The 22,528-nt window shown below is 36.4% G+C and overlaps 1 protein-coding gene across 1 annotated transcript in view; it reads left to right on the top strand.

Annotated features, from left to right (window-relative positions):
- LOC105537900 (ran-binding protein 17) overlaps nucleotides 1–22,528 on the top strand; it is a gene marked incomplete at both ends in the record, with an annotated part of 281,796 nt that overhangs the window by 62,475 nt on the left and 196,793 nt on the right. The window contains one exon of the mRNA XM_011977592.1: nucleotides 7,902–8,037. Coding sequence (XP_011832982.1) covers nucleotides 7,902–8,037 — 136 coding nt within the window. The remainder of the gene's footprint in view (nucleotides 1–7,901; nucleotides 8,038–22,528) is intronic.

The following is a 22,528-nucleotide window of genomic DNA, read 5'->3' on the forward strand; positions in this document are numbered from 1 at the left end:
AAATGTATATTAGGAAATAAAGTAGGTGTATATTTGCCAATGAGAAAAAAAAATTAGTTTTTTATTTAAGCAGCAAACATACTGAACATTTTGAACTAAGATTTGTGTTTTAGCCTGCATTCCCTGGAAAACAGAGCCTTTGGTGAAGTTCATGGGCTAATATTTTTCTGGAGTTAGGGAGAAGAGTACATTTTTAGAAAAGAAAGAAGAGGAGGAAAGGGAAAGTAAGTGAGACAATAAGAGAAAACAAATACAGTCAATCCTCATTATACCTGGGTTCCATTTTTTGTGAATTTGCCTACTTGATAAAATGTGTTTCTAACCCCAAAATCAGTCCTCATGGTGCTTTTGTGGTCACTTACAGACATGTGCATAGGGATGAAGAAATTTGAGTTTTGTGTTGCACTTTCCCAACTGAGGTTGAACAGGTGATATTCTGCCTTGTTTCAGCTCTCGTACTGCAAAGAATTGTCCTTTTTATATTCTGTTTAGAGCCACATTTGTCGTACTTTTGTGCTTTTTGTTGGTGCTTTCAGTGTTTAAAATAGCCCAGCTGTATTGTTAAAGTGCTGTTTAGTGTTCCTAAATACAAAAAGGCTATCATGTGCCATACATGGGTTAGATTCTCTGTCTGGGCACCAGTGAGAGTACTGTGAATACTGCAGTAGTGTGTAAGTTCAGTGTTAACAAGTCAACAGTATATTTGAAAAAGCCTCTCTAAACAGAAACACACATGAGACAAGATTGTAATCCATTGACCAAAATGTCGTCATCAGAGGCTTGCAGGAACCTAATTCTGTATTTTACCTAGGAGCAATGGTTCATTATTCACTGACTCAGTGTTCACAGTGACTTTATAGAACATAACTACCATGAATAATGAGAACCAACTATGTAAGGTGGTGTATTACTGAGAAAATACCACTGGTTGCTTGCTTTTATAGGAATTTTCCCCAGAGGCCACATGAAACCACTTGTGCCTCAGAACAACTCGTGGTTGGGGGAGTAAGGACAAGCAGTGTATATCCGTTGGCTTCTTTCTGTGTCTCGTTTCTTACTGGTTAATGTCTACTCCTGGGGGATTTAACTTTTCCACACTTCTTAGTTGTGTTTCCTGGCCTCTTTGAGGGGCTGCTGGGGAGACAGAGCTTTAATTGGTCCTGTTGGAGCTATGAACAGGAATGGTGGTTTGTCTCTCTTTTCTGGGAAGATTTGTAACTGCAGAAACTGTGTGAATCTTTTCTGGGGCTACAAGACAAGTGGCTGAAGCCAGGGATGAGGTGAGAGATGATAGTGTGGTTGGTGGGTGTGCAAGCAGGGCCAAGCAAATTCAAGGTGGGGCGTATTCTAGGACTTACCCAACAGTCTGGAAATAAATAGGCATTTTAGAATATTGAGATTATAAATTAAGAATGATGTCTTATGTAAAATTACAAAAAAATCACTTTCATATGAAGATGTTCCAAATAATTGGAACTACAAGTACTGTGGCCTTCTATATGTTGTATATGATAGCATTCCTACTCCTCGGAGAACACTACCAAATTAGGAGATCATGAAGCTCCTGCCAAAACTTATGTGCTATTTTGGCATGAAAGTTTGAGTCATAAAAGCTCCTAACATTGTGATGATTTATAATTATGATTGAAACATACTACTTTAAACATAGCAAATAAATGTAATTATACTCAGGCCACGTAATTCTAATTAAATAAAGACATTTTATAGTAATTTTAGTTTCATTCATCATGACTAAAATGAAAACTTCTTGAGAGATTCTTCGGGGATTTTGTCTTACTCATCATGTGTCCTGTTAACCCATTTCCAATAGTGGAACCCAACCCAATTCCAATAGTGGAACACTAGGCATAAATATAATCCACTAGTGCTAGTAGAGTGCTAGCTTCTTTCAGACCTGTTCTACTTAGCTGTGCCACCCTCTGTCTCTCATTGCTGTCACCTACTCATCTCCCAGTCATCCCTCATTATCAAGACCTTAATAACTGGCTCAGAGTTTTCCTCTCTCTCCCAAACCCTACTATTATGTAAATAACTTCAACTGCTTTCTGATCAGATAATATTTCTCCCCTTTTCCTACTCATAAGCCTCCAGTGGCTTCCTATCACACTTGAGACAAATTTCAAGGCCCTGTGATGGCCCAGAGTATCCTGTGCTACTTCTGACCTCATTCCTACCCTTTCCCATTTAACACTGTCCTCCTTGCTGTCCTTTGAGTATTACCAGTGTGTTTTCACTTTAGGGCCTTTGCGCTTCTCTTTCTTCTGCTAAGAATACTTTCTTCCAGATGTTTGTATAGTACATTTGGCCCTTGAACAATGAGGGAGTTAGGGTCACCGAACTCCCACACAGTTGAAAATCTGCCTATAACTTTTGACTCCCCCAAATTTAACTACTAATAGCCTACTGCTGACTGCAAACCTTATTGATAACATAAACAGTCAATTAAAACTTATTTTGTATGTTATATGTGTTATATACTGTATTCTAACAAAGGAAGCTAGAGAAAAGGAAATGTTATTAAGGAAATCATAAGAGAAAATAAATTTTCTGTTCATTAAGTGGATCTTCATAAAGGTCTTCATCCTCCTCATCTGAAACATTGGGTAGGCTTAAATGCTGAGAAGGTGAAGTTGGTCTTGCTGTCTCGGGGATGGCAGCGGCGCAAGAAAATTTGCATATAAGTGGACCCGCACAGTTCAAACCTGTGTTGTTCAAGGGTTAACTGTTCTCCCTCGCTTCAGTCAGGTCTCTGTACCCAGATGTCTTTTTCAAAGAGAGCTCCTTTGACCTCCGTATCCAAAATAACATCTTTACCCCACTTTATTTTTCTTAATAGTACTTACTACCTCTTGATGTTGTTTTTTCTACAGAGTAAGGGAAGGAATAAGCATTTTATCTCCTCTGTGTGGCAAAAGCTTAACCCTGAGGGAATTTGTTGAGTGATAGTAAAAGAAATTGCACACCTCTGTGGATAGGACCCATTGTCACTTGTTGTTTTTAACCTCAACTAGGCCCTCAGCATTGCTCAGTGATTGTATTTTGTTTCAGTAATTCTTGTCTTCTGACTTCCAAACACCCATTGGACTGTTTCACTGGGATGTTTGCTTAAACTATGCAGTGACTTCATTGTTTTTGAGATTAACAACATGGCTTATTGAGGCTGTTCATTTTCTGGCTCCTGCCTGTCCCATTAGCCTCATTTTCTGCCATTCACTACATTATAGCCATGTTGAACATTATATAGCTGAGTAGCTGGGTTACGGGCGCCTGCCACCATGCCTGGCTAATTTTTTTATTTTTAGTAGAGACAGGGTTTCACCGTGTTGGCCAGGATGATCTCAAACTCCTGACCTCAAGGGATCTGCCTGCCTTGGGCTCCCAAAGTGCTGGAATTACAGGCCTGAGCCACCGCGCCTAGCCCCCTGCCCCTTTAGATGGCTACACATGCTTTGCTCTTTGTCGCAACAATCTATGGCTTTGCCTTGTTCTATCCTAGAATATTAGGAGATAGCATTTGTTATAGGACTTGTCATTCTTTATTCTAACTGCTTCTTTTGTCGTCTTCTTTATAGATTATAGATTTCTAGAGGACTGGGGATATATATGTCTTGTCCTTCGTTGTATTTTGAATGCCTAACACATATCTGACATACAATGGGCCCTCAAATTTGTTGACTGAAGAAATACTTATTTAGGTGGATACCTAGGAAAATTCAGAACAGTTATCCAAAATTCATTTCATTGTGTTTGAAATGGCGTGCTTATACTTGGATCAAAGATTATTTATCTTTTTATTCTGTGCTTTTTACCAGAAATAATTTAAGATAAAGGAATAATATACGTAGGACAATAAATTGGAACTGGTAGTGGATATTATATGCACATTGAGCATCCCTAATCCAAAAATCTGAAATTCGAAATGCTTCAAAATGTGAAACATTTTGAGCATCAACATGAATCTCAAAGGTCATGCTTAAAGGAAATGCTCATTGAAGCATTTCAGATTATGGATTTTTGGATTGGAGATGCTCAGATGGTAAGTATAATGCAAATATTCCAAATTTTTAAAAAATTAAAAATCAGAAACACTTCTGGTTTGAAGCATTTCAGGAAAGGGATACTAAACCTGTCTATATTGGTATGTATAGGCATTGGTCTTATACATTTGTTAGAGGTGGCAGCACATCTTCAGGGGGCACTGTGGTAGAGACTGTCAATTGTCTTTCATTTCTTCTTCCTTTCCCTTCCCATGATAAAGTGCTTGATTGTTTTCTTGGGCAGATGGCCACTCTGAATAAAGACTAGATTTACTAGGTTGTTTTGCAGCTAGGTGTGGCAAAGTGACTGTGTTCTGGGAAGTTGAGTGTAAATGAACGTGTTACGTGTAACATATGTAGACCGAACGTGGAGCTGAAGAAGCTACCTTAGACCACAAAGTGCTTGTGGAGGCAAGTGTGACAAGATGGAAGGAACCTGAGCCCCTGATACATCATGGAGCACCAGCTAGCTTTAGGGAACTACCGTGGATTTTTGCTTGAGAGAGAAATAAATAACTATATTATTTAAGCCATTGTTATTTTGGATTTCAGACACTTGCAGCTGAACCTATACAACTGCTAAAACTTCTTTGACAAATGGATTGTGTACCCTGCTGGGAACTCATTCCTACTCTCCTCCTGGTGGGGATATGATTGCCTCTTAGGCAAATGCAGATCACCAGCTTAATATGAGTTGTAAAGGCACCACAACAGACTTTTTGTTCCACATCTTCTTTGAATTTGGGAATGTGTGCTATAAAAAGGAAATAAAAGTAAACAAAAGAAAGTACATAAAATCAACAAAGAACTTGAGTAGGAGAAGGGAGGTCCTATGCAGTAAAGAATTTAAAAGCAAGATACCTTCCTTAAGTCACTTGACAAATCACTTGGCTCCAGAGATGAAGTTTGATGTATACATCTATTTATTTAACTAAAACCTACTCCAATAGTCTGCTAATTCACCAGTAAACAGATTTTAAAATTTAGCTTTACTCCTCCTCTCAAAATTAGAGGATAAGCGTATCAAACATCATTTTAGAAAAAAAACCTCAAAACCTGGTTGTAACAATCTAATTCTTAAATCTAATTCCTTAGCAAGTTCTCTGTAAATCTTAGCAGTACTGAGGATATTTGGTATGCAAAGGGTACTTTTAAATAAGTAGATTTATTTATAAATATAGGAAATAATCACTATAAAAACGCTTGTCAAAATATTTTTTCTTAACATGTTGGCAATACATAGCAAGTTTTTGAAAAAGTTCGTATGCTGTGACTTAGATATTTTGTTTCGAGAAGTCATTGAGGATAAAGGAGGGGAAAGTAATTATGTTTTACTTAGAAATATGAATTTTTATCCAAAATAAGATGATTAAATTTTGACGTAGCCTTAATTTTATGCAACCATTAAAAACAGTGCTTTGGAAAATTAATAATATGGTAAAAGTAATTGGTCAGGATGTATTTAGTGTGATGGAGTGTAGAAAAGAATAAAGGGTTCAGTAAGTGTTTTGAATGCATCAGTGAATCCTAGTATATATGATAAGTACTTCATAATGGTGAACAAAAGATAAACTCTACAGGAAATAAATGGTTTTGAAGCAACTGGATAGGCATCTTTAAAAAATAATGTTAGCTCCCTGTCGCACACTGTATAATCAAGATGAATCCCAATGTATCATAGAGGTAAATGTAGAAAGAAAGAATCACAAAATTCCTCAGATTCAGGTAAGACCTTGCTATTATGCAAAATCCATGAAAGAAAAAATTGATCAAATTTTCTGCATGAGAAAAACAATAACAAACTTCTGCATGGCATTAAACATTATAAAGCAGTGGTCCCAGGGACTGGTTAGTGGAAGACAGTTTTTCCATGGACCAGGGCAGGGGATGATTTCAGGATGAAACTGTTCCACCTCAGATCACCAGGCATTAGATTATCATAAAGAGCCCACAACCTAGATCCCTCGCATGCACAGTTCACAGTAGGGTTTGCACGCCTGTGAGAATCGTGCTGCCACTGATCTGACAGGGGGCAGAGCTCAGGCGATCTTGCTTGCTCATTGTCCACCTCCTGTTGTGCATCCTGCTTCCTGACAGGCCACGGACTAGTACCGGTCTGCAGCCTGGGGTTGGGGACCTTTGTCATAAAACCAAGAGACAATTGAAACACAAAGTTGTTTACAGTTCAATTGTAGGCAAAGAGGTCAACCCTCTGATGTGTAAATAATTTGTAAAACTCAGTAATTAAAAGACAACCAAATGGAAAAAAAATCAGCAAAGTATATGAGCAAACAGGTCACAGAAAATGACATGAAAAATTTTTAACCTCACATGCGTAAGAGGTATACAAATTAAAATACACCAAGATGCCATTTTTCAACTTTCCAGAAATTCTAATTTTCTGTCATCCTGAATTATCTTGTCTGTATGTATATAGATACTCTTATGGAGTGATGGTAAGAGTATAAATTATTTTAATTTTTATGGAGTGCACTTTGGTAATAGCTATCAAAATTATAATAATTTATGCATTTGAGTGAGTAGCTTGACTTTTTGAAATGTATGTTATAGATGGACATGTGTGAAATGACATATGCAAGATTGTTAATTGCAGTATTTTGTAACAGCAAAAAAATTGTAAACAACTTTAGCATCCATCAGTAGGGGAATGTTTGAAAATATTATGGTGTATTTATGTAATGAAATGTTAAGCAGCTTCAGAAGAGTATGAGGAACCTTCTTATGTCTGATGGATAAAGAGCTCTAAGGCAGATTGTTAAATGGAAAAAGCTAAGCTTAGAACCATGTGGGTAATACGTTCTATGTGTTCAGAAGGTTTGGGAGGAGAATCTGTAGTCATATTTGCATGTACATACATAAAACATTATCTGGAAGGACATATAAACTGTTAATAATGTGTGTGTATATGTTCATGTGTGCATATATGGAAAACTGGATGTGTCAGGGCTGGGCAGAGCTGCCTTTGTGCAAATTAGAAAAGGGTACTGTTTCCTCAACAACTTCTACTTCTGTCTCTTGAAAAATTATTATATTATATTGATTTTGTTAGCACAAGGTACTTGGCAATCATCCACCAGAAAATTGTAATGAAAATAGATAATATTGAAGGATTTCTTTTTTGAGGTTCTGCACGAAGTTTTTCATTATATTGAATTAAGCTTTTTCTGTAGGAAATTTAACATAATCTTCAGTTCATTTATAATTTCCTAATAATAGTTTTGAATAGTAATAAATAGAAAAGTTATGGTTTTCTCTTAATAATAGTTTAACTGGTGTTAGAAATATTTGATTTTGTTAAGATCACCTTGTAGTTTAAGGTAAACTTTTATTATTCATTAAGGGTGGGATATAACTTTTGATAGATGTACCTCTGGATTTTTTTGGAACTTTGAGTCATAACCTCAAAATATTTAATTATTTAGAAATATAAGATTAAGTAAAAAAGTGAAATACAAGACTACATACTTAATATCGTTCTTCTTTTACTGAAAATTTATATCTATGTGTAGGATTTTTTATGTGTATGCCATGCATTTATTTTATCAGTTTTTAGTAAAATAATATCTGTATATACATACAGAGTTTTGCATTTATGTGCATGTGTGTGTATGTCTTAGGGAAAAAAGGCTAGAAGGAATTAGACCAAGTTGTAATATCTCTCAGTAGTAGGATTTCAGATGATTCAAAAAATATTTTCTTTATGTGTTTTTGTATTTTCCCACTTTTTACAGTGATTATGTATTATATTACATTTATGGTAAGTGTTTTAATGTTGTTTCTCTAAGGTTTTGTACTGAAGCTTTTTTCCCCCTCTTCATGAAGAGTTTTTCAGCTTATATCTTTAATGGATACTGGATTGCCTCGGTGTTCTAATGAGAAAATAGAGCTTGCAATTCTGTGGTTCTTGGATCAGTTTCGTAAAACATATGTTGGTGATCAACTTCAAAGAACCTCAAAGGTAGGTTTTTACTACTAGAGAGTTTAAAACATGTTATTGGAGATGAAGAAAGATGTACATATATAACTGAATGATATATTTGGGAAATTTCTACATAAGATGTGTAATTGATTAATCTATTGATGAATTGGTATTGAAGTGCAATGTAAAATTAAGTTGCTTGTTTTATACCTAATTTACCATTTTCTTTAAAGATTGAGTGACAAGAGAGGTAGTGAATATGTTTTACATGGATAGTCATTATATAGTTGAGATTATTTTAAACACTAATCAATTTTGCCTTATTGTATTTCAAGACTGAAAGCATAAGATTTTCTGTTTTAGTAGTTCCAGGGTTTTTTTGACACTTATTTATTTATGTGGCTTCCAGTATGTTTCACTAATTTCTTGGCATTTTTACATGATTAAATAACGAGGACTCGGAAAATTAGATGTGTCCTTAAGACACTGCAAATAACCTTAATGTTAGGAATATTCATAGTATGATAATTGAATGTTTAGCATCAGCAAGTTAAGATGACTTGATCTTAAAGTCTAATGAAAGATTATTAAGGGCATTTATGTGAACCCTAAGCAGATATTTAGTAGAATTAGATACTGACAGTGAGTAAAATCTTCTCCATAAGAAGTCCTAAGGATATTCTCATTTCTTTTGAACTTACAGTTTGTTTTAGTGATGTTGTAGGATTTTTTATTTGAAAATTCTAAAATAAACTTTTTATACTCATTTTAGCTGTTTTGTCTTAGGAAATTTAACTTAACCTTCAGTTTACTTAGGATTTTCTGATAATAATTGTGTAGTAGTGTGAAAAAAATATTTTGTTTGATTTTAAGATTATCCTTTAGTTTATTTCAGGTAAAATATTCTTTACTTTTTTAAGGAAATGATGTCACTTGATAATTTCTTTCTCAAATATATTATGATATTGTCATTTAGGATTAATATCAATAAAATTCTCTTAGAATTTAGCTGCCACCGAATGAGACCATTTGGAAGAAAAAGAGTAGCTAGAAATAAATGTTTTAGGTTGTCAGTAAGACAAATTAGAATCAGACAATAATTACTTACTGTAAAATTTATATAACAGAGTGCCTTTTTTATAGTCCCAGATGTGATACTTGAAGATTGAATATAAATCAAATGATGATAAATTTTCTTGTTTAATATGTCTAGAGAGTATCTTTGCTTTTTGCAAAAGGGTTGCCCTCAAAATATTGCTAATACAGTATCCATTTGGTGTTAAGTCTTAAATCAAAACAGTATAATATGGAGTAGAAAAACCTAATTATTGTTTTGAAGGCACCTGGAAGGAAATATGTAAAATGAGACTAGTTGTTTTAGGGCTATGGGATTTTGGATTTTCTTTGAAAACTTTTAATGTAAGATAATTGTGAAAAAAGCAAATTACAGATTACTTTTTCGTTTTTGAAAAAGCTTGCACTTTAGGAAAAAGTAAACACGTCATCAGAATGGTATTGACTCCTTTACTGTAACTTTAACATTGTTGGTGTGTGTATCTTACCCTATTAAAAGAAGTTAGTCCTAAGGTGACAAAATTTCTAAGGCATTTCTATTGCATAACCCCAGAGTGAAACTAAATCTTCCTACTTTCTGATTTCTCTGACTTACCTGCTAATCTGTCTTAATAGAAATCATCTTCGGAAGTCCTTAATTATGTGTCCCATCACTGTCCTAGGAACTCTTCATACTAGCTTTATTCCTTACTAGGAACTCTTCATACTAGCTGTATTCCTTACTGTAGGCTTGCAAGGTTGGTGTTAATGTCCTCATTTTACTAATGAAAGAACAGACTCTCTAAGACATTTCATAAGTACTATAAAGTACTATATATACAGTTTTTTTAGCAACCAACTATGTAAAGAAGAGTGGGTAGAATATATTTCTTGGTGGGTGTATTGTCTGATTCCAAATTGTGGCAAAAAGTGGGAGAGTACTAGGTAATAGCAAATGAATGTTTAACAATTAATGTGTGCTTATTTTGTACCAGGAACTGTGCTAAGCACTTTTAAGCAGTCTCATTTAATTGCATCATATAGAGTATGACTTCAAGGTTCTTCCCAATCTCTCTTCTGCATATGTCGCCAGCTTCATACTTCAGTACACCATACTTGCACTGTATACTTTATATGTGGTAAACTTATTTCAGGTTCTTCAACAGTCTGTGCTCTCTGTTAATTCCAGGTATTAGAAGAAAATGCTCCCCGTGCTTAACTATGCCTAATGTTCCATTTTTGGAACACTGAGCATGCAGGAGTTATTTATATCCTGCTGCTCAAGGTCATCACCAAGGTCTGATTGCAAAAATTCAAAAAATTCCAACCTCAGGCATAAATGGGTTAAGACACTATTTTTTTTTAATCCAGCTTTCATTTCTCTGCCTTATTCTGCCAACTTCTTATTGTCGTCAGAGACCCCATCCTTTGGGATGCCCTTTTTAACTCTCAAGTTGTGAGTGTTCTTTTTGTCTGTGTTCTGTAGCACCCATTTGTTCCCTGTTTTAATATTTATTACACTGCTTTGTAATTACTTGTTAGTGAATAGACTATAATTTTGGTTAGTACTATTTCTGCCTTGTTTATTGTTATCGTCTGAAAGAGCCTGGCATGTATGTATTGTTTGTGTGCTTTCAACTTACTGTTGAATGTGTGTATTTAGTAGAATTCTATAGGAATTTGGCCTAGATCTCATGTATAATACTTTCAGGTAATAAAGGATATATTCTTGAGTTGGAAAATTACGCTGACTTGAGTGAAATTATTCAGCAGTTATAAATAAAGTATGATATTAAGCATCTTGAACATTTTATAAAAGCCTGTATAGACAGCAGAATATAATTTATAGAAATAAGTTATTTAGGAACCAAGGTGGAATTACTAAAATGTCCTAAGTGATGTATGTGGTAGAAGTCCTATGCCTGAGAAAAATGTTGTAAACAGTAGCCATAGGCATTTATTGAGCAATAAGTCTGTGTCACATATTTTGCCCAGGACTTGAAAGGCATTATATAATTTCATTCTCACAAAATGCTATGAAAATAGCGATTTTGTTAACATCCTCCCTTTCTGTAGACATGGAAATTGAGGTTTAGAGTGGTTAACTAATGCGTTTAAGTGGTTCAACCTGAATTTGAACCCTAGGCACCTGACTGCAGAGCCTGAGCTGCCGACCACTTTGGTATATTGCCTCCTTTCTATTGGATCTTTCCACTGGGATGTTGAATGGGCCCTTCAAACTTACTTCCAAAAAAGAACTCACTATCTTTTAAAACTCTCTCTTCCTAGTTCTCCTATGTTAAAGAAGAATGCCATTGAATTTCCGTTTTGTACCTCTTGTATCCAATCTGTCACCTAATCCTGTGAATTTTATTTTCAGAATATCTCTCAGGTGTACTCCTTTCTTCTGCCCCTTTCTTTTTAGCCTTACTCTCACTGCTTGTCATTTCCCATGGAATTTCAGAAGTATTCTACTTGCCCTCTTTGTTTCCATTTTGCTTCTCCCCACTCTAGTCTATTTTCCATACTGCCACCAGCGTATTTTTTATTAGAAAATCAAAGAGAATAATGTAATGAACACTCATATGCCCATCGTTCAGTTTTGTCAAGTCTTAATGCTTTGCTATATTTGCTTTAGATCTGTATATTTTTGAGTTAAACATTAATAATCCTGTTGCTGCTCCGATTTTATTTCTCTAGCTTCTTGCCCCAAAGTAACCACTGTCCTAAATTTAGTATTATTCTCATCCATGATTTTGTACTTTTTCTACATTTCTGTGTGTTTATAAACAAAACATAGCACTATTAACTTTATATAAAAGTATTATGCAGTTTGGATCTTTAGGAATTCTTTTTTTTTTTTTTTTTTTTGAGGTGGAGTTTCACTTTTGTTGTCCAGGCTGGACTGCAATGGCGCAATTTTGACTCACTGCAATCGCCGCCTCCCAGGTTCAAGCGATTTTCCTGCCTCAGCCTCCCAAGTAGCTTGGATTACAGGCATGCGCCACCACGCCTGGCTAATTTTATTGTATTTTTAGTAGAGATGAGGTTTCACCATGTTGGCCAAGCTGGTTTCAAACTCCAGACCTCAGGTGATCCACCCACCTTGGCTCCCCTAAGTATTGGGATTACAAGCATGAGCCACCACACCTGGCCGGAATTCATCTTTTTTGATCACTGTTTTTGAGATTTATTCATAATGACACATATAGTTCTAATTATTTTAATTATTGAGTGGTATTCAAGTGGATTACTATGCCATTATACAGTCATTTTATTGTTGATATGCTAGATCGTTTCCAGATTTTCAGTTTTTCCAAACAATACTGCAGTAAATATTCTCATATCTGCCTCTTCATGCATATGTAAGAGTTTTGTGAAGATAAATAGTAGAATTGCTGGGCTGTAAAATGTATATATCTTAAGCTTTACTAGATATTATTAGGTTGCCTTCCTATGTGTTGTAACAGTTTATTTTCTCTCGCCCAGCAGGGTAGGTGTCTGTTTCTATTGTCATTATATGTGCTTTTGTCAGACTTTTAAGTTTGCCCAGTCTTTAAGAAAAATTTTTCCTGTGCAATTTTTCTGCTTAAATTTTTTTATTGGTTTCTTGTTACTTATAAAATGAATTCTTGCTCATGATGAAACTTTGCCTACCTTTGAAATCATTTCTTTTCATTTCACTTTATGACATGATTCATATGTGCTGCTGCCTTTTTTCCTTGGGTTTATTCCTGTTCATTACTCAGTGAGTATTGATAAGTAACCACTATGTATTAATGCCAAGGATACCAAAATGAATAGGATCATCCATCTCCCCTGTAAGTTTTTTGTTAAAGGGACCATGGGCAAATAAGGGAAAAATTATAAAATTGATTCATGTGTGCATTCAAACAGCATATGATGAAATGATGACCAGACAGACTATTAAATACATACTGCTGGGATTTTTGGTTATCTGTATGTGAAAATTTGGATTATGACTTCATATCATGCAAAAATCAATTTCTAGTAGAAGACAGACTCTAAATACGAAAAGCAGAATATTATGATTTAGGGATAGGGAAGAATCTTTTAAGACATAAAAAGGCTAAGCTCTAAACTCGAAAGTTGGTAACTTCTAGACCTATATTAAAAGTGAAAACTGTGAATCGGAAGACACAATAGACAGAGTAATAAAGAAAAACTGTAGGAATACATTCATAATACATGTGACTTATGGAGAATCAACATTCAGTTATATAATTTCTGTGAATAAATAAGAGAAAAGCTACCTAGTAGTAAAGTGGCCAAAATAAATGAATAAACACTTCACAGAAAAAGAAATCACAATGGTCAGTAAACATTGGCTTAGTCCTCTGGGCTGCTGTTAACAAATACCATAAACAGCAAACATTTGTTTCTCACAGTTTGAGTCTGAGAAGTTCAAGATCAAGGCTGGCAGATTTTGTGTCTAGTAGGAGCCCTTTTCCATTTTCATAGTTGGTGCCGTCTCCCCGTGTGTTCACATAGTGGAAAGGGCACACAAACTCTCTCAGACCTCTTATGAGGACACTAGTCTCATCCATGAGAGCTCTGCCCTCATGACCTAATTGTCTCCAAAGGTCCTACCTCTTAATATCATCATGCTGGGAATTAGATTTCAACATATGATTTTGTCAGGGACACAAACATTCAGACCATAGCATTTCACACTTGCCCTACAAAGTTCGTGTCCTTTTCATTTGCAAAACGCCATTCCATTCTAGTTTAGTCCCCAAACTCTTAGTTTATCCTACAATCAGCTCCAAAGTCTGAAGCCTAGAGTCTCATGTAAATATCATCTAAATGAGATATTGAGACTCCATGATGATTCATTCTGCGCCAAATTACCCCTCTAGCTGTGAGCCTGTTAAATCAGATAATGTCGTATGCTTCCAAAATACAATGGTGGGACAGGCACAGGACAGACCTTGCCATTCCACAAGGGAGACACAGCAATGAAGAAATGACAGGTCTCGAACAGGTTCAAAACTTAAGGCAACATTAAATCTTCAGGCTCCAGAATAATCTTCTCTGACTTAACATCCTACCTTCTGAACACACTGGGGTAGGAATTAGGCTCCCAAGGCTCTAGGTGGTAGAGTTCTCATATTTTGGAGTTAGGTGCCAGCCGCTCTCCCAGGATGGAATCACATGCCAGTGGCTCTTTTAGTCTAGAGTTCCGGAGATGACTCTGCCTCCATGACTCCACTAGGCATTGCCATAGTGGGGACTTTCTCTGGTGGCCCTGTCCTCACAGCAACCCTCTGTCTGAGTTGTACACCTGAAGCTCCAGGCAGCTCTAATTTTGGAAATGGAGGTGGCCACACCCCCATGGCTTGAGCATTTTGCAAGCTGGAGGGAGGTGGTACTGCATGTGTGCCACCAGCATTTACTATCTGTGCCCTCTGAAGGGGTAATCCCTATAGCCCAGGCTGCACGTGGTCCTATGGAACTGCACCGAGGGCAGCCAAGGAGCACTGCATAAGAATGTGTGGAGTGGAGTGTTAAGGCAGGGCCAGGTAGCAAGTGCTAGGGTCCTGTGAGTACCTATGGCCCTTCCTTTGAAGTCATTCTTTCTTCCAGGTACTTGTACTCTGGGCCTGGGAGACAGACTGGGAGACAGCCTCAAAGATCTGTGATACACTTTCAGGGTCATTTTTTCCCTTGTCTTGATGGATAGCACCTGCCAGTCCAGCCACACCTTTTGTGTTCTCTCCTGAACACACTTTCTCATTTTTTACAGTATGGACAGGCTGATAATTTTTCAAACCTTTAAGTTCTTTTTCCTTTTGATTAATAATTTTGTCTTTAAATCATTTTTCTTCTCACATTTTATTATTATAAACATTCAAGGGAAACCAAGTTACCATTTTGCTTAGAAATTTATTCAGCCAGCTGGGCATGGTGGCTCACACCTGTAATCCCAGCACTTTGGGAGGCCGAGGTGGGTGGATCACCTGAGGTCAGGAGTTCGAGACCAGCCTGACCAATGTGGTGAAACCTCATCTCTACTGAAAATACAAAAATTAGCCAGGCGTGGTGGCACGCACCTGTAGTCCCAGCTACTCTGGAGGCTGAGACAGAATTGCATGAACCTGGGAGGCAGAGGTTGCAGTGAACCGAGATCATACTACTGTACACCAGCCTGGGCAACAGAGTGAGGCTCCAGTCTCAAAAAAAAAGAAAGAAATTTATTCAGCCAAATATTCTGTATCATTCCTTACAAGTTCTTTTTTACAAAACAGTAAGACACAAACAATAATTCAACTAGGTTCTTTGCCACTTTTATAAGGACACTAATCCCCCTTATAATTGTCTCCCAAAGGCCCTCTGTCTTAAAACCATCACATTGGAAATTAGGTTTTAACATATGAATTTCCCACATTTTTTCTGCAGCTCTGTTTGTTTTTTATTCTTTTTATCTCTGTTCTTTGAATAATACTAGGGTCTTAATAAAGATGTAAAAGCTATTAAAAATGGAAAATGGATTCCAACATCTTATAAGTGCTTTCTCTTATGATCGAGAATAAGACAAGGATGGCTACTCCCTTCTCTTCTATTAAATAGTGTACTAGGGGTTCTAGCCAGATGAATAGGCAAAAAAAAAAAAAAAAAAAAAAGAGACATTCAGATTTTTTTAAAAAAGGAATCTAGAATAAAGGGATTACAACTCTAATTACAGATGACATGATCTTATGTATGGGAAATCCTAAGGATCCACTGAAAAACTGTTAGAACTAATAACATCGGTAAGTTTGCAGGATATAAGATCAATACAAAAACTCGACTGAATTTCTGTGTACTTGGATAAACAAACCAAAAACAAAATGAACAAAACATTCCATTTATAATAGCACCAGAAAGAATTAAATAGGAATAAACTTAACAAAAGAAGAGTAAAACTTATAATCTGAAAACCATAAAACATTGTTGAAACAAATTAAAGGGATTGTAATAACTGGAAAGATAGCTTATAGTCATGGATTACAAGACTTAATATTGTTAAGAGCAGTGCTCTTCAAATTGATCTACAGGTTTAACGCAGCCTCTACCAAAATCCTAGCTGTGGTCTTTGCAGAAATTGACAAGTTTATCCTTAAATTCATGTGAAATTAAAAGAACGCTGAATAACCAAAACAATCTTGGCCAAAAACAAAGTTGGAATACTCATACTTTCCAATTTCAAAACTTACTACAAAGCAGCAGTAAGTTATTACTTACAATAAAGTTATTATAGTAAGAATAGTAAGACAGTGTGGTAAGAATATACATATAAATGAATGAAATAGAATGGAGAGTCCAGGTAAAAACCTTCACATTTGTAGTCAGGTGATTTTTGACAAGGGCAACGAGATAACTCAGTAGTGAAAGAATTTTCAACAAATGGTGCTGGTACAACTGGATATTCACATTCAAAAGAATGAAGTTAGTCCCCTCTCTCACACCATACACAAAAGTTAACTCAAAATGAATCAGTTCTAAAGGTGAGAAAAATATAAAATGCTTAGAACGTAGAAGTAAGTCTTTATGACTTTGGACAATGGTTTCTTAGCTATGACATCAAAAGCTCAAGCAACTAAAGAAAAAGATACATTGGACTTCATTTAAAAACTTTTTTTACTTCAGAGGACATCATCAAGAAAGTGAAAGTGCAACCTACAAAAATGGGAGAAGATATTTGCATATCATATTTGATAAAGGTCTTGCATCTAGAATCTATAAAGAATTCTTATAACTCTATAATAAAAAGATAAATAACCCAGTTTTGTAAATGGGCAAAAGTTCTAAACAGACATTTCTCCAAAGAAAATGTATGAATGGCCAATAAGGACCTGGAAAGATCTTCAGCATCATTATTTATCGTAGAAATTCATGTCAGTGCCGGAATTAGATACCACTTTACACTCACTGGGATGAATATGATAGAAAAAGATAATAACAAATGTGAGCGAGAATGTGGAGAAATAGAAATCTTCATACACCATTGCAAGGATCGTAAAATATTGCAACCAATTTGAAAAACAGTCTGGCAGTTCTTCAAAAGGTTAAACATAGAATTACCATGATTCAGTATTTCTGCTCTTATGTATATATCCAAGAAAATGGAAACTATGTAAACATTTGCACACATGTTCACAGAAGCATTATTCCCAATAGCCACAAAGTGGAAAAAAATTTGCATGTCTATTAGGTGATGAATGGATAGATAAAATTTGGTATTTCCTTATATAGAATGTTATTCAGCCATAGAAAGGATAGATGCTGCAACATGTATGATAGTTGAAAACGTGCTAAGTAAAATAAGCCAGCCACAAAAAAACAAATACCACATGATTCCAATGGTTTGAAATGTCTGGAATAGGCAAATTCATAGAAACAAAGTAGATTATTGGGTGCCTAGGGCTGGGGTTATTGGAGATTGGGTAGTCGTGGACAAAAGGTATGAAATATCTTTGTGGTATTGAAATATTCTGAAATTGATTGTGGTGATGGCTGCACACATCCATAGAAAAAAACACTGAATTGTGCATGTTAAGTGTGTGAATTATATAGTAGGTGAATATGTCAACTTGTTACCAAAAAAGCAGACCGAAAAAGCCACTTTTAAAATGGGCAAAAGATTTAAACAAGCACTGAAAAAAGGTATCTAAATGGCCAATAGGCATATAAAAAGGTGTTCAGTATCATTAGTCATCATCAGAGAAATACTAATTAATACCTAGTGAAATATCACTGCATATCTGACAAAATGGCTAAAAATTTTAAAAACTGATGAAACCAAACCTTGATGATGGAGTGGAACACGTGATACCATTTGTTGCTGGTGGCAGTGTAAATTGATAAAATCATTTTGGGAAACTATTTGGCAATATGTACTAAAGCTGAATATAGTCTACCTTATGACTCATCAGCTCTACTCTTATTTATTCAGAAGAAATGAATGTATATGTTTACCAAATGCAATGTACAAGAATATTTATAGCAACTTTATTTATAATATCCAAGAACTGGAAACAACTGAAGCATCTGTCAGCAGTCAAATGGAGAAATAAATTAATGTAGAGTCATACACTGTAATACTATACAATGATTTAAAAAAAGAAAAACTACATGCAAAAATTTGGATGAATTTATGATGAATTTACAGTAATCACTTCAGCTATGATGAAGAATGAAAAAGATCAAAAGTGGACATATTTTATTATTCCACTTACCAATTTCTATAACAGTCAAAATGAATTTATGGTGATGGAAGTCAGAATGGTGGTTACCTTTTGGTAGGGAGAATATTTTGACTGGGAAAGTGAACCAAGGGAGCCTTCTGGGTACCTTGAAATGTTTTATGTTGATGGGGCTTACATGAGTGTAAACATATATAAGACACACTGAGGTCATATTATGATTTATGCACTTCATATTATGCCTCAAGTAATTTTTTTTTTTTTACAAAAGGTTATTCACAGAAGACTGGTGTGTAATTGTGAAAAAAAGTGGGAACTTGCCCATCAGTAGAAGAATGGAGTCACACAGTGGGATTTTTGTATAACAATGAAAATGAATGATCTAAAACTACATTTGTTTTTGGATAAATCTATAAAACCATCCACAATATGGTATGAAAAAAGTCATACAAGGATACAAATGACACTCTTATGTCAAATATGTTAAGAAAATTATATGCTCATGAATTCTACCTATGGTAAAAATAATATATGCATGGGATTAGTAAACACTAAATTCAGGATAATGGTTATCTCTGGTTGAGAAGAGGAATGGATTAGAGCAAAAGGCATAGTTCAACCATATCTGTAATATTTTCTTAGTCTGCATGGTGGGTGTGCATGGGTGTTTATTATATTTTATGCCTTTCTCTATATTTGAAATATTTAATTTGCAAAAGAAATAATTACAAGAACTCTAGTTAAATATAGCAAATTAAGTTTTCGCATTTACCCTCCTATCCCCTTGAAACTGTATTATAATGAGAGTAGAACAATAAAAGATAATACACTTGCAAGGAAAAAATTAGAGAATTATATCGTCTGGCTGTGTCCCCACCCAAATCTCACCTTGAATTCCCATGTGTTGTGAGAGGGACCTGGTGGGAGGTAATTGAATCGTGGGACAGGTCTTTCTTATGCTGTTCTCATGGTAGTGACTAAATCTCACAAAATCTGATGGTTATTATAAAAGGGAGTTTTCCTGCATAAGCTCTCTTAATTTGCCTGCTGCCATCCACGTAGGATGTAACTTGCTGCTTCTTGCCTTCTGCCATGATTGTGAGGCCTCCCCAGCCATATGGAACTGTAAGTCCAATAAACCTCTTTCTTTTGTAAATTCGTAGTCTCACATATGTCTTTATCAGCAGCATGAAAACGGACTATTAAAGTAAATTGGTACTGGAGTGGGACATTGCTGAAGAGATACCAGAAAATGTGGAAGCAACTTTGGAACTGGGTGACAGGCAGAGGTCGGAACAGTTTGGAGAGCTCAAAAGAAGACAGGAAAATGTGGGAAAGTTTTGAACTTCCTAGAGACTTGTTGAATGGCTTTGACCAAAATGCTGATAATGATATTGACAGTGAAATTCAGGCTGATGTGATCTCAGATGGAGATGAGGAACTGGAGCAAAGGTGACTCTTGCTATGTTTTAACAAGACTGGCGGAATTTTGACCCTGCCCTAGAGATTTGTGTAAGTTTGAACTTGAGGGCGATAATTTAGGGTATCTGGTGGAAGACATTTCTAAGCAAAGCATTCAAGAGGTGACTTGGGTGCTGTTAAAAGCATTCAATTTTAAAAGGGAAACAGCATAAAAGTTTGGAAAATTTGTAGCCTGACAATGCAATAGAAAAGAAAATCCCGTTTTCTGAGGAAAAATTCAAGCTGGCTGCAGAAATTTGTATGAGTAATGAGAAGCTGAATAATAATCCCCAAGACAATGGGGAAAATGTCCCCAGGGCATGTCAAAGACCTCTGGGGGAACCCCTCCCATCACAGGCTCAGAGGCCTAGGAAGAAAAAATGGTTTCATGAGCTGGGCCCAGGGTCCCCATGCTGTGTGCAGCCCAGGAACTTGGTACCCTGTGTCGCAGCTGCTCCAGCTGTGGCTGAAAGTGGCCAATGTAGAGCTCACGCCATGGCTTCAGAGGGTGCAAACCCTGAGCCTTGGCAGCTTCCATGTGGTGTTGAGCCTGTAAATGCACAGAAGTCAAGAATTAGAGTTTGGAACCTCCACCTAGATTTCAGAGGATGTATAGAAATGCTTGGATGCCCAGACAGAAGTTTGCTACAAGAGCAGGGCCCTCATGGAGAACCTCTGCTAAGGCAGTGTGGAAGGGAAATGTGGGATTGGAGCCCCCACACACAGTCCCTACTGGGGCATCGCCTAGTGGAGCTGTGAGAAGAGGGCCACTGTTTTCCAGACCCCAGAATGGTAGATCCACTGACAGTTTGTGTTGTTCTCCTGGAAAAGCCGAAAGCCACAGACATTCAACGCCAGCCTGTGAAAGCAGTCGGGGGAATCTGTACCCTGCAAAGCCACAGGAGTGGAGCTACCCAAGACCGTGGGAACCCACCTCATATATCATCGTGACCTGGATGTGAGACATGGAGTTAAAGGACGTCATTTTGGAGCTTTAAGATTTGACTGCCCTGCTGGACTTCAGATTTGCATGGGGCCTGTATCCCCTTTGTTTTGGCTGGTGTCTCCCATTTGGAATGGCTATATTTATGCAATGCCTATACCCCCATTGTGTCTAGGAAATAACTTGCTTTTGATTTTACAGGCTCATAGGCAGAAGGGACTTGCTTTGTCTTGGATGAGACTTTGGACTGTGGACTTTTTGAGTTAATGCTGAAATGAGTTAAGACTTTGGGGGACTGTTGGGATGGCATGATTGGTTTTGAAATGTGAGGACATGAGATTTGGAAGGGGCCAGGAGTGGAATGATACGGTTTGGCTGTGTCCCCACCCAAATTTCATCTTGAATTCCTATGTGTTGTGGGAGGGATCGGTGGGAGGTAATTGAATCATGGGGGCAGATCTTTCCCTTGCTGTTCTTATGATAGGAAGTCTCATGAGATCTGATGGTTATTATAAAGGGGAGTTTTCCTGCACAAGCTCTCTTTTTTTGCCTGCCGCTATCCATGTAAGACATGACTTGCAGTTCCTTGCCTTGTGCCATGGTTGTGAAGCCTCCCCAGCCATGTGAAACTGTCAGTCCAATAAACCTCTTTCGTAAATTACCCAGTCTCAGGTATGTCTTTATCAGCAGCATGAAAACGGACTAATACAGTATGTTAGGAGACTTGAAACTAGCAACCAGATGTGTAAGTGGTATCTGTCTTAATGTACCTGAGAGATTTTAACCTTAAATTCCTATAGGGAAGAAAACCAGTAGTTAGATGACTTGCCCTAAGAACCCTGGAAAAGCTCAGAACTTGGAAACTCTAGATACCTTTGAATGCTGCAGTTCAGGGTGTGGCTAAAAATAGGATAACTGATTTAATTAGGATTAATTAAATTCCTAGAACTCTTACCTGCCCCAGCACAACTGGAGATTGTCTCTCTCCCAAATTCTTGCAAGAGACAGGAGGTTTTTTATGGAAGTTTGAACATGAGGTTCAAGGGAATAAGAATAAGACACTGGACTGAAAAATATTCCTAGACACTTTACAACTCTTAGTTGTCATGAACTGTTAGCTAGGGTTAAAACCCTAAAGCAGGAAATTAGTGAAATGCTTTTGTGATGAAGAAGCTTATTCAAGAGAGAGACCTACAGATATAGATATATAGGAGCCTCAATTTAAAATCAGCCTAACTGCTTATGACGCTACAGTGAGGTTTACTGGATGAGAAGCCCTGTTGTGAACAAAAAGCTCCTCTTCTTTGTTGAGTAACTCATTCTGATAATACAATTGACAATGGCTAGCCTCTTGAAGAAAATCTCATATGAAAACCAAAGAGAAAAACAAACAGAAAATAGGAAATTGGAGGAAAACAGAATTAATATTGAAACCATGAAACTAGAATAGGATTTTGTTAAAAGGATGATTCAGAGAAGAGCTCTTTGGAATTAAGACATGATAGAAGAAATTAAAACTTAGTAGGTTTAGAGATAAAGTAGGCAATATCACCTAGAGTGCAGAACAGAAAGTTAAAATAAAACTGGACAATAGGAGAGAAAAGAAAATTAAGAGAATCCGGGAGGTCCAACGTTGAATTAATGGGAGTTCCAGTAAGAGAAAAAGAAAGAATACTAGAAATTTTCCTGTAGTGAAAGATAACAGGTTTCATATTGAACAGGACTATGCAGAGGTCCAGCAAAGTGAGTGAAAGAAGATCCATATTAAGGTATCGTATTGGAAATTCACAGCATCAGGATTGGAAAAAGAGGAGATCCTTAAAGCATCCAGAGAGAAGAAGGGTTACATTCAAAGGGCTAAGAATGA

The sequence above is a fragment of the Mandrillus leucophaeus genome, unplaced genomic scaffold (genome assembly GCF_000951045.1).
Source record: "Mandrillus leucophaeus isolate KB7577 unplaced genomic scaffold, Mleu.le_1.0 Scaffold1805, whole genome shotgun sequence".
In the NCBI taxonomy this organism is placed as follows: domain Eukaryota; kingdom Metazoa; phylum Chordata; class Mammalia; order Primates; family Cercopithecidae; genus Mandrillus; species Mandrillus leucophaeus.